Genomic DNA, 13,367 nt, shown 5'->3' on the forward strand with positions numbered 1-13,367 from the left:
GTGGCCAACGTCTACAACAACTAGACTGGTTGTTGTAGATGTTGGCCACCACAATACTCGTACACTTGCCCATAATACACTATTTGCAAACTTTCGATGGATAGAAGTGACCGTAATATCTGATTAGAACTCCAGTTACCTATTTGTTTTTCTATTATCTCTTTATGCGGGCAAATTCATTACTGTTGTTTTCAAATATGTACCTAACAGTGTCAATTTCAGCTAATATTTTACGTACGTTATTATACCTACATGGATATAGTATTCGTTCATTAAAATATAAATTTAACAAAATATGGATGAAGATAATAAAAAGTGAGTCACTCGTTGAGTCGTTAATACTCGTGAAAGTACAAAATATTATACTGAATGGACATTATAAGTATTGTTGTGGTTTAATTCAAGGCAAATAAACATACATACAAACCAGAAATGTGAACAATTTATACCTACTCTATTTAATTATCAAAAAGGGACTTTGCACCATTACCTTTATTCGCAATTTCCGCTTCATCATTGACCATGGCCTGATTTTATTCAGTTTTCATCAGGAATTTAGGAATACGCTTCAGTACATACAGCGTACAGAATTTACAGAACATATATATGCTATGCTAGGGTCACATGTGTACATGTTCCGTGCATTGTGTTATTTCTGATTACTGTACAATCAATTTATTTTACTGTCTATGTGGAATTTTCAGTTTATTGTGAGTGACGACAGACTGATCTTATGGTATTTTATCTAAATACAAGTACACGTATCCTGAAAAAAAAAAGTTTTTGGTAAATGTTGCTGTTGGATGTCGCTTGCTCGGCTTGCTACTGAGCTCAACTCAGGTGACCTACCTTTGAAAACCTTTCTTTTCTATTAGTTACCATCATAAATTTCTCGTTTAATCGATTATTTATTATCCTCTAATGTTTGTGTGCAGCCATCACCCGGCGGAGCTGGTGTCGGAGCCCGAGTACCTGCACGACGAGACCACGGCCGAGAGCGCGTGGCGGCCCGACGACAGCGCCAACAATAACACACACGACAAGTGAGTACCACACCTACATTCACTACATACCATCCATATTCCATATTAATATTATAAATTGGAAAGTGTGTGTGTCTGTTTGTTTGTTCGTCTTTCACGGCAAAACGGAGCGACGAATTAACGTGATTTTTTAAGTGGAATTGGTTGAAGAGATGGAGAGCACAGAATATATAAAAGTACAAGTACAAAAGGCTCACTCTCGACAACCTGTCTACGGACTGCATGCGACATTGAGTTTATTGCGCAGCGTGAAGGTTGTCAAACTTTATGGGCCGCGAACTCGCGGCCGACGAAAGAAACGCGGAGTGAGCCGCCCCTGATGGAGAGTGACATAGGCTACTTTTTGTCTCTTTCTAACGCGAGCGAAGCCGTGGGCAAAAGCTAGTAATATTATAAATGGGAAAGTGTGTGTGTCTGTCTGTTTGTCCGTCTTTCACGGCAAAGGAGCGACGAATTAACATGTTTTTTTAAGTGGAAATAGTTGAAGAGATGGAGAGTGACATAGGATATTTTTTGTCTCTTTCTAACCTCCCACTTACCTAAAATGTGAGTTGGACATTTGTATGGAGCATCCCGCAATTTTCGAATTTAACGCGAGCGAAGGCGCGGGCAAAAGCTAGTCAATTTTTTTTACGTGTGGAGCGGTAACGTCCTCGAGGACTTGATGCACATTCCCTTGAACAACTGCACCAGTTTCCGTCCGGGGGCAATAAAAAAAGATTGAATACATTCCAATAGCAAGGTCGAGAAGTCTTGTGTTGTGGTTACTCAGACAATGATAAACATAGGTGCATAATTACTAGTGCTTCAATACGACGAAAACATTTACGACCCGCGAAGAAATATCTATCTATGCTCTTTGCATCACATAGAAAATGACCGGATCATTGATTTTATAATCTACCTAATATGCCAGACTGTTCATCATGCATTCTAAGATTAGTAAGGGTCACCTTACGGAATACATTAGTTTAAAAAAGTCGAGCTTAGATAATTGAACGCAGAACGATAAGTGTAAGTGCGTTTTCACATACTTAATCCGATCCGATGTCGGATGTCGAACCGATATGCCATACATTATACAGGCACTATCTTGGATTGTTTCTATTGAAATCCTTCCGACATCCGATATCGGATCGGATAATGTGAAAACGGACTAAGGCGTGCGGCAGGGTGGGCGAGCGTGCATACAATCTATGCAGCGTCGACTCAGCACACTTGTATGAGCTTCAATTGTTTGACGCCGCACGCCCCACCCTGCTGCGTCCAATATAAGCGTGCACTCAGGTCTTACACTAAGAGGTACCATTTCCTACAGCTCGGAGGTTGGCAGCAGCAGCGGGTCGTCGAGCGCGGGCGCGGGCGCGGGCGGGCCGCTGTCGGCGCAGCTGGCGGCCGCGCGCGGCACCACGCTGGTGCGCCCGCCCTGCCAGGACGCCACACCCTCCAAGGTGCCCCGCCTTAGACAGGTAACTTTTACCTCATCACTTTGGTTTGGGTACGATTTTGTGGTGAATTCTTTGCTACTTTGTTGTACTGGATTATTTGTGTCCATTTGCCCTTGTTGTTGAATGGGCTAAGTATTTCACATATTTCAGGAAAGGTGTGTTCAGTAATATGTTCCTAACATTTCAATCGACATTCATAAAACTAATAACCACCGAAAAATAAGTACTAGGGTTTGAAAATAAAAATAATAGTTTAAAAATCAATGATTGACATGTAACGTGGACGCCATTTGTCTCCAGGATACGAACAACAACAGGAACAACCGCGAGCGCGAGGACGAGGAGTCGCTGCCGCGCGCGGGCGCGGGCGCGGCGGTCGGCGCCACCTTCAACATCCTCCTCAACGTGCAGCAGGTCAACGACGTCAAGCTCTGAGCCGCCCGGCCCCCGGTGCTACGCTACGACGATCCACGCTTGCTCAATACTCGTTTGCTCAAGCTGAGATTTACGAAGCATTTAACCGCTCAATGAGATTAGCTAGTTATATGTCTTACACGCGCATCGGTGTCAGTATTATCTATCTACCTCCGTTAGGTTGAAAGCTAAATATAAATCCCTGACTAGCTGTGCGTTGTAGTGTGTAGTTTAAACGCGATATTTTAAAACCCTAATGTGGGTTATTTAACTATTAGGCTAAATGTATATCGTTAGGATACGTTGTTTACGAACGGTATGCAATATTCGTAAATAGGTGATCTTGATACATTTATTATAAAGCGCGTGTGTTTGTTCCTAGTGATAATGTTTACCTAGTTTTAAGGAAAGTCGTAAACACAACTCGAGCACATTTAATTTGTTTTAGTTGTGTATTTGATCTCGATGCCAAGGTTACAGTCATATCTATGAAAAAAGTAAAAAAAAAGTCATACCTTTGGCCATAGAACCTTTGGCCATATTTAAAATTAATTGTAGCATAATGATATAATATACTTATTTTATTATAATATAGAAATGCTTTTTATTCTTTTATACATTTTTCTCTGCTCGTCTTTATCACAGAATTGTCCTGAGGGATGAATGGAATAGGCTTTGCTCGACTTAAGTTTTGTAGTTATGTTTATTTTTGGATGTACACTAATGAAACGTATACTACCTATATTCGAATGATGTACAATTACTTTTATAGGTGAGGACGATTTAAAACATCGCAGAATTTTATTATAATCCGTCATTTGATCGATTTTCGATTAAAAAGTACAAGATTAAATGTAAGCACTGCGTATAAGCTAACATTCAACCGATCCGTTTAATCCAGATCATTGTAAGGAGTGACTAGAGTGGCCGCTAGCCGCGCGAACATTTGTCATCGGAAAATTTGCAGTGTTTTGAACACTACGAGATGACTTGAACTTGGCCCTGTTTGTTCTCACCTTGGTGAGGCTACTGACTTCGATTCTAATCTCGCGATGGGCTATTGCTTTTAACATTGCTATTTGACGGCCTTCGATAAGATAGCTCGTCCGGTGGAATTCTATATCGATGCATATTGGGTCTAATCGTTAAGTCTCCTGAATATTTTATGTCTTGTCTGAATTTGATTGGTCCGCCTAGTTGTGCAACTATGTTTTTGTGTCTTTTACTTTCAAACGAGCCAATGAACTTGAGAATATAAGGTATGATTCACACCGTTCAAACGCATCGACGTGTCGCAACTACGCAGTAATATTTTTTGGTATTTCTGGTCTGATATCACGCTCGTTGTCCTTTGTTCGGTGAAAATGTATTGTTACGTTCAATACTCGAGAAGCTTCAGACATGTCCTATGGATTTGGTCTTATTTTACTTCCATATGTGCTAAACACAGGTATAAAAGCGTTCAATGCGTAACAACCGGTCTATTAGTTATTCCTATTTGAAAGTGTTTTTTTTTCTGCTTGGAAGGTAATAGTTTAATGTAAGTACGACATTTTCATTTTTACGAATAATTAGTAATAGTAATAAAAATATGTAGGTAGATATATATCCTGTTGTTCACGAAGACGCGTGTCTAGACTCATACATTTTGTCGTATTCTTCTTTAATAATATTAGACGTTCCTAATAACTTTGTCCATTTTGGCTTGCAACTTTAGTCCGACGTTCGACTAGAGCATAAACTCACGACTGTATCCCAAGAGAGGTAGGCAGTACACATGACATAGCTCAATTTTCAGCGCTAACTATTGGTAGTTCAGAGTTTTCGAATGAAAATGAAATTGCGGTGTTGCAATGACAGGTTGTTGGCAATGCAAATGTTTTATTGGAGAATGGTAGGATTCTGTCTTTACTTCGAATTTCAAAATCTTATTATCGGATCTGATATGTAGACGTTAGTTAATAGATTTCATAGGTCCAAAGAAGTCTTATATCTCGTCAAAAGTACTTTTAATAATTATTAATGTATGAAAATTGTCTTCCAAAATATATATTAATTTTATTGTTTTAATAAATGATTGTATATCTATTTTTAACATTGAAACAGATAATGCTTTTGGGATTATCTATTAGTTTGGAGTTTAGTGTCTAGCTCTAGCTAACAGCCCGCCTCCTTTTAAAAGCGTCTTGTTGGTTATCCATTCATTACTGGGAACCCGTGGCCTATTTCATGAAACTACAACTAACTTACAAATTACAAGAAGCCCCTTTTTAACTTGTCATACGAAACAGCGACTGCCACTTGTATTTTGTACCTTGTAGCTTCGTGAAATGGGCCACAGATACATGTTCACAGCAATTGATTTGTTTATTTTGCATTTTACATGATTCTGAATGTGCTTTTCTTAACTGTTACTATATTATCTGTCCCTTTGTCATTACATTATTATATATTATACATTTACCAAATACTAGGCAAGAGCAATGTAAGCGGGTCGCTCTTCGTGAGCTTTTCATTGTTCTGAAGTAGTTTTTATTAACATTATAGGTTGTATCGTCTACAGTATTATCTGTATGTGCTTCTCTTTTGAAAAATTACAATGTACAGTCAGCACAGAGTATATTGTCCTGGAATATACGCTCCTAGGTTCGAATCCCGGTAACAGTTGACAGAGATTTGTTCAAATTTGAATGTTGACATTTTGTCAATAGTTAGAGTCAAAAATATATTATGCATATATTATATTATATACATCACTATGCATTTAACCCTTAAATGCATAGTTATGTATATATACATCGTCTATTTTTGACTCTATTGACAACATGTCAAAATTCAAATTTGAATCAATTTCTGTCAAGGTCATGCATTTAAGGGTTAAGGGTCAAAAGTATTTTTTAACGACGTGGTTACTGTATCACATGATGAATTGGGACGATGAATGATTTAGGTTTTTTTTTAAATATGAACAATGAGAACAAATACATATGCCATTTTTTTAAAGTAAATTTGAAGTATTAAACGACTAACGAGACAGTATACCTTATCGAAGCCTGGTTAATTTATATCACTGCCATTTTATTGAATATGCGTTGCCTATTAATTACTTAATTATTAAGTACAGTCGTGTTCAGTTACATGTAGGTACACTCGCGAACATTTATACCTGAACGAACACGCTTTTATACTCATAATATTAGTCGTGTTTAGAGATTTTTGTTCGCGTAGATCTAACTAAACGCGACTATATACTCTTAGGTACTACTTTACGTTATCGCCTTGCTGTTGATGATGATTTTAAAAAGGAAATGCATGTAAAATAAGTTGTTTTTATTCTCAACTGCCTAGTTTTCCAAAATTAATCCAACCCAAAAATTATCTAAAATAGGGTCATTGCTAGTATCCATCCACGTAGGTACGCTAGTTTTCGTCCATGCACTGAATAGCAAATAATTTTATTTGCGAAACATAATTTTACGTAGATAATGTTTAGACAATAAGGACTGCAATAAGTGCGGCAAAGAAGGGTTAATATTAACATTTCTTAAAATGGACAACTAGCGCTGGATGGAAACTAGCACAGTCACCTTGCCTCTTATAACAATGAATGCTCCCGCGCGGCAGTTAATTTTGAAAAGGAAATTTGGACTACGTTTGTATGAAGAAGCAGCTAGTCCATTTCCCTCTTGATCAGCTTTATAACTATTTGAAACTTCGATTCAAGTGCCTTATTAATCTTTCAATTGTTATTCTGGCTGTGTATGTGTAGCACTTATGAAAACACACTGTTTTATGTAAATATACATAGATTTAAATCGTAATGTATTTAGTTTTATTGTAAAAACCTTCCTTAGAGTTTTTCAGAAATATTAAGTACTTAATATTTCTAGTCACAAGAAATAATTGTAAAAGGAAGTTGTTATGATTGTAGAGGAATTTTTTTACAAATAAAAATCTTTATAAAAATACTGGTTTTATTTTATACCTATAAAGAATGAAACATTAGGTCACGTGGCCTGGCTATTATTAATGCCATACATATTTAACCCTTAGATGCATATGCTATCAAAAACGATACTATCAGAGTGACTTAACATCTGTTATGCTTAGATACGGATCCCTGCGTACGAATTTGAATCTATTGATTTAAATATCAAAGTCACTTTTTCTATTATCAAAAATGGCCTTTCATGGAGGGGTTACGAAGAGCTCCACGTCAATTTTAAACATTGACAGTTGTCTAGTTGTGTTATTTTGATACCAATATCTGGGCAACCGAGCTTCGCTCGGTTCTGTTTCGTATCCTTGACATGTGTCGCCATCTAGTTCAAAAATGAATAGTACCTACATCGAGCGAAAGAATTCTCAGCCTTAACAACACAACTACTCCACACGAGATGGCGCGCATTTCGCCACAAAAACTCAAATAGTGTATTTTCTATTCGTTTTAGCCTTGACCTGTGTCGCCATCTAGTGTTTGCAATAAATAGTACTTACATCGACCGAAAGAATTCTGTCTTAACAGTACAACTACTGCACACGAGATGGCGCGCGAAGAAAAACGCATGAAAACTCGAAAATTCGCGTTTTCCGGGACCTAAGGATAAGTTAGACCGATTTTTCACCCCCAAAAACCCCCACATAACAAATTTCTGCGAAATCGTTAGAGCGGTTTCCGAGATCGTCAGTGTAAATAAATATATTAGAGTTGTGCCTGCTCGTTCACTGAAAATATCGCTCCCAACGTACAGCAGTACACCGAGAGAGCGAGAGACAAATGGCGTACAGTAACGCTCGTTCGTACTAGCCGAGAGCTGATCGGCCGTTTTCGCGCGCTCTCGGTCCGAGTCAGTCGGTTCTAGTTCGGTTGCGGTCGGATCACACGGATCGCTTTGCTGTCATTGTCACTTCTCGGCTCTTCGCTCCTTTCGCTCCCATTCTGTTGCGCGTGTGTGAGTGTACTAAATGTTCTAGAGAGCAGAATCATTTGGGAGTAGTTCGGTCTAGTACAGTGCAGGGAATCGTGTCTTTTGTACTATTAGTCATGTACTACACAAGCCTAGTTAATGTTTTTCCAGGCACATAGATAAAGAACGAACATCGGTTTTTTGTCTTCGTAGAGCGTTAATTGTCTCTTTCATTCTTGTGTGACGTTAATTGTCTCTTTCCAAAGACAGATGTGCATTATTTTTCGCCGTTCTACGCGTTTCTAGGCTTTCAATATAGGAGATGGATTCGTAATAAAAGTCCTGCAGTTAATTAGAAACACTCTTTATTCACTTTCATTTTCCTATTTGTGTAATTAAGTCCTAATCTAATGTAACCGATGCTGAGATCAACACAAAATACTTAAGTGCAGGATTTAAGTGACACAATATAAAAGAGGTTTGACCGTGTTAAACTGACTTGATCTTTTACGACAGTCAGAAAACTAAGCGAATGAGGTGCGCACTTGTGCAGATGTGTCCCCCAAGCCATTAGATACGCGTCCAGTGGTGTAAGTAATCTATTGACGTGTTCCCGTCCAGCAGCGTGATGTCACGTGTCAACCAGTGATGAAGTGCGCGCTCGGTGAATATCACTTGGGATCTCGAACGTGGTCCCGGAGATTATCTTTTCATAAACCTTTAAACACACGTTCAGTAGTGGCAGGTGTGCGAGTGATATGTTGCGTTTAGTGTAGTCGGCCTGCGTGTACAGCGTCGGGGCATCGCGCGGCAAGTGGTAAACTGGCGCGCGCACGGTGAGGATCACTTACTCGCGGGCCTCGTTGTACACGGGGATCTCTAACGCAGTCTCGGAGCCTGTCGTTCCATAACTGTTATAACTGTTATAACCCCACAGACACGTGTTCAGTAGAGTGGCAGGTTGTCTAGTCCGCGTGTGCAAGGAACAGCGCCGCGGCGTTGAGCACCGCGGTGTCGCGCGGCAAGGAGTGGTGCAGCGGAGCTCGGACGGTGCAGATCACTTGCTCGCGGGCCTCGTTGTTGTACACGGGGATCTCGAATGAAGTCTCAGAGCCCAATAAGGATTCCTGTGGAAAACGGAATAATATGATGAGCGGGAAACGTAACATAAATTCTATTAACATTTTCCCTATCAGATAAAAAATGGCGCACTACGTCAGAAACCGGTCGTTATTTATAACCGCCCACTTGTATGGCGAGAACCCGCCGCAGGTTCTCCAGCATCCTAGTAAAGTTCACGAATGCCTACCAGGCGGGTTCTCGGTTGCGAAATGGTTAAGCATAAATACCACCTTACAAATACATAACTGAAAATTACCTACAGATTAAAACAAACTATTAATGTTACTAGTTAGCGTAGCAAAGTTCATTTTCTTAAAATCTCGTCATTATTTAAAATTCAGTGGTGACATTAGAAACACGAGTAGCCTTATTAAAATCGAGCGCAGACCGGTGATCACTATTCCCTGTCGTCCTATTACGCTAGTTCCGCACAGTCTCGGCAGGTACGGTCAACAAATTTGAATTCTAAGCCGCTCCAGAATCCTGTGTAATAGAAGTTAGTATGACACGGTCAGAGTGGTCTAGGATTGAAATTGGTTGAGTGTAGTTGTAGGCACCTGGTCGGGGCGCAGCAGCAGCCGCGGCGCAGGCGCGTGCGGCGCGCAGGCGGGCGCGCACGGGCGCAGCGCGCGCGCCGCCGCGTCCCAGCGCGCGCCCGTCAGCCGCAGCCCCGTCACGGTCAGCGACGAAAGCCCGTCGCCGTCGCCACCTTCTGGAAACACCACAACTTTTAGTATAGGGCCCATTTCTACGGCGCGCGAACATGAATGCGATTCTAATTACGATGTCTAGGTTACATCTGATACAGCCGATCGTTCAAATGCCGCATTGGAATGAAACTCAAATGACGACGACACGAGCGACCGGCGGGGCGACGATCGGCCGCTCGAGCCGCAATGTATGACTAGCGTCCGATCTCTCGATTATCGCTTATCGACTAAGAGGTCAAGTGCGTCCAGACAGCAGCAAATCTGCGCGTCATCATGACACAATGCATACTAATTGTCCCTGACTAATTAGGTAATCTAGAGTTATCAAAAACAAAACCTTGTTAAATTCACATCAAAAGTTTTGTATCAGGGGCCCATTTCTCAAAACTGAAAGTTATAAGTTACAAGCGGAAGTCTCTTTCGAACTTGTCATATTAGACATTGACAACCACTTGTAAATTGTAACTTGTAGCTTCGAGAAATGGGCCCCAGGTCACGTCTCCCTACATTCGAAGGAACTGAAGTTTCACATAATTGACATTGACAGCGTCGCGCCATCGGATCGTCAATACCATACCAATTCAGAAATAGCTAGGCCTCATGTTTATTTCTATGTAGCAAGGAGTTACCAGGTGGGTCCCAGACGACTTGCAGCGCGAGCTTGTGCGAGGCGTGCGGGAGGCGCGAGGCGGCGCGGGCGCGCAGCGCGCACAGCACGCGCTCCGGCCGCAGGAAATGCCGCAAGTCCACCTCTGCACAAAAAATATTGCAATTTTTTATACCTTAGGACTAAGTAAGGTGCAAATGGGGATAATATTTTTTTTTCTACTCCCGTACTGTTATTCGTGAGTTACAAGGTCGTGCATAGAACTTTAAAACCCTACATAAAAGATGTCAGGAAGATGACAAATCTATCTAGTCTATACCCTGAAAACATTTTGTAACAGTAGCACGATATAGCTGTTAAAGTTCTGTAACACATTGCTACCAACTAAACAAACCAATCACTTCATTGTAGAAAATTAAAATATTGTATGAAATACATTGTTACCAACCTTAGAATGTCAGATAAAGCCTGGCATTCGCAGAGTCGAGTCTCGTTCGTTTTCTGCTGCGTTCATTGGCTGTGTGTATTGTATCGCCATACGATAAATAAATAAATTGGTGACGCGTCGAATCGCATTCAAATGTATGTGAACTCGATTCAACGCGGCTCGATTCGTCTAAGTGGCCAGGCTTCAGAGAACCATGGTATGGAAAATAGTATTTTTTCTACTCCCGTGTTGTTATTCGTCATTTACCGTGTCGTGCATAGATCGTTAAAACCCTACATAAAAGATGCCCGCCCCCGGCCGGCGCCCCGCGCACCCGCGCATACGATATAGCTCTTAAAGCATAGTGAGGATGCCTTTAAGGGATATAGCGGGCCGCGGGGCGCCGGCCGAGGACGGGCGGCGGCGCGGAGGAGTGCGAGCGACAGGGTGAGTGCAGAAACATTGCAGAGGACAAGTCAAAATACTTATAGGAAACAGTGCGAATTTCAAGAAAGTTATTCTAGAAAACTATTCAAAAGTAAGTGCATGGTCGTAGAAATAGTTATTTGTTATACAAGGGGGCAAAGTTGTATTTTAACGCCGAGTGTGGAATTGAAAAACCAGCAAGCGAAAGGATTCTATAGTTGAACCACGAGCGAAGCGAGTGGTTCGAGAATAGAATCCTGAACTTGCGAGTTTTTTAACACACGAGAAGTAAAATACATTTGCACCCGAGTGTAACACAAAACTTTTCCCCTCACTATGGCGAGGAAACTACAACGCAAAAAATGCGTTTATCACTGCTTCCAGTAGTTCCACAGGTGGTAAATCATCTTTATTACTAGATTCACCTACTTTTATCAATTTTAAAACAGTTAATTTGACTTTATTCAAGGTCAAATTACTTTACCCTCTAGTGGATAAAATGCGTTTTTACCCGCTGGTATTAAAGGACAAAACACGTGTTTCCGAGCTAGTGAGGGGAAAAAGTATTGTATGCAACGGTGTTTAACTGAGTCAAAAAAAACTCGTGGCGTCTTAATAACAATTTTCGGCTTCGCCTCAAATTATTACCCACGCCACTCGTCTTTTTTGACTTCCTTTAAACGCCTGTTGCATAAAATAATATTATACCATGCACGAAATAAAACATTAGATAAATGTAAGAAAAACATGGAGAGAAGTTATTTTTAAATCAAATTTCTATTTATTAAGTCAGGTAGAAATATATAAAGTAACTGAGTTGACGGTGACGTCACTCAATTCGATTACATAGTAATTCCATGTTAGTAAGACGTTGAAATTCGTTTTGACAGTTCTTAAAAAGAAGCTGATTTGACTAGGAGGCAAGTAGCCTATTGTTCATTTCACGCTTATCATATACAAATATCACACTGGGAATGCCATCTGCCTATAACAACTTAATAACCGGAGTGAATTCCATATAATAGTGAGTAATGAATCCACAGAACTAGATAGATAGAAGAAACAAGTTCATATATTTGTATGGCGGCATTGGCGGCCGAGCGTGTCAGATTTTGTACTGAAGTTGTTACTTGCCTGTGATTTTAACCATGTCTCAGGCCCTTGAGCTTGAGTGTTCATAATTTTGTGTTGTTGCAATTAAATCTTATGTAACATTTAGGCATTTTTAATGTTTTTGTTTCATTCAACTTACTAAAATTTCTTCTTTTGTATGTTACCTTCCGTGATTTTTCTCACTTAATGGTCTCACCGGAAGACCAGCGCTGGAAGTCGCCAGCAACATGCTGAGGTGAGGCCATTTCGTGGAACTTTATTACTTTTCTATGTCAGTGTAAAATTGTTTATTATCTGTGTGCTTTCAAATAAAAAATATTCTATTCTATTCTATTCTATATAAAATTGACGCCCGAAAGCTGCAAGCTGCGATTAAAGACGGACAACTCAGTGGATTTTACTGAGTTCATTTGACACGCTAAGTAGATACGTTTGCTTGATCTATGGTATATACTCGACTCGTATGATCTCTGTGAATGAATCCCATACCTTTAGGCATGTAGTCATCCGTCTGCGGAGCAGCGTTGCGCGCGGCGGCCAGCGCGCGGTGGCAGAACTCCTTGAGGTAGGCGTCGGGCGCCCCCGGCCCCGACCACAGCAGCTGCCACTCTTCCGGAGTCTGGACACACATTACGAGCTTTTGTTTAACTTGCATTGTTGGTTTGTGGATGAATCGACTATTTGTTGTTGATGTTCTGTCCTGTTATTAGTTTGGCAGATTCCAGGTTCTCATGAGCCGTGACAAAATATCGGGATAATGCAAGTAATAAGGACGTTCTATGTCATCAGCTATTGAGAGATTCCATTTGAAAAAGTGCAGATTGTTAAAATATTTTTTTTATTGACTGTACGTTTATTTAAACTTAGATTACGATAGGTCTTAACAATACTAGTCTCATAAAACAACAAAATAACAGCACCGCGTCACGCACGGAAGGCTTACTGTGCAATACGTACTCCTGTGTATTTTATACCGAACCTGCCAAAACGTTTTCTCTCGTTTGCGAGTCTTCCTTGCCGGGTCCATCGTGTACTGGCGCGCGGAAGCCGCTGCTAAATGGTCACCAACATTGGTGAAGATCGCTGAGTAAGCCGTGCCTAGTAAAACTAAATAAATATAAAATGCTTTCGAATGACCTAGGACGGAGAG

General features: G+C 40.6%; 2 protein-coding genes across 4 annotated transcripts in view; one reads left to right on the forward strand and one right to left on the reverse strand.

Moving 5' to 3' along the window:
* Window positions 1-6,871, forward strand: part of LOC125228769 (CASP-like protein 4U1) — a 29,875-nt gene extending 23,004 nt beyond the window's left edge. For all 3 annotated transcript variants that reach the window (XM_048133443.1, XM_048133444.1, XM_048133442.1), the window contains exons 6-8: window positions 936-1,043; window positions 2,362-2,512; window positions 2,792-6,871. In XM_048133443.1, the coding sequence (XP_047989400.1) occupies window positions 936-1,043; window positions 2,362-2,512; window positions 2,792-2,926 (394 nt within the window). In that variant the 3' untranslated portion in view covers window positions 2,927-6,871. The remainder of the gene's footprint in view (window positions 1-935; window positions 1,044-2,361; window positions 2,513-2,791) is intronic.
* Window positions 6,872-8,160: 1,289 nt separating this feature from the next.
* LOC125229182 (cytoplasmic dynein 2 heavy chain 1) overlaps window positions 8,161-13,367 on the reverse strand; it is an 89,898-nt gene continuing 84,691 nt past the window's right edge. Inside the window, 4 exon segments of the mRNA XM_048133975.1 lie at window positions 8,161-8,939; window positions 9,492-9,646; window positions 10,274-10,396; window positions 12,707-12,836. Coding sequence (XP_047989932.1) covers window positions 8,778-8,939; window positions 9,492-9,646; window positions 10,274-10,396; window positions 12,707-12,836 — 570 coding nt within the window. The 3' untranslated portion in view covers window positions 8,161-8,777.

The sequence above is a fragment of the Leguminivora glycinivorella genome, chromosome 8 (genome assembly GCF_023078275.1).
Source record: "Leguminivora glycinivorella isolate SPB_JAAS2020 chromosome 8, LegGlyc_1.1, whole genome shotgun sequence".
NCBI classification, from domain to species: Eukaryota; Metazoa; Arthropoda; class Insecta; order Lepidoptera; family Tortricidae; genus Leguminivora; species Leguminivora glycinivorella.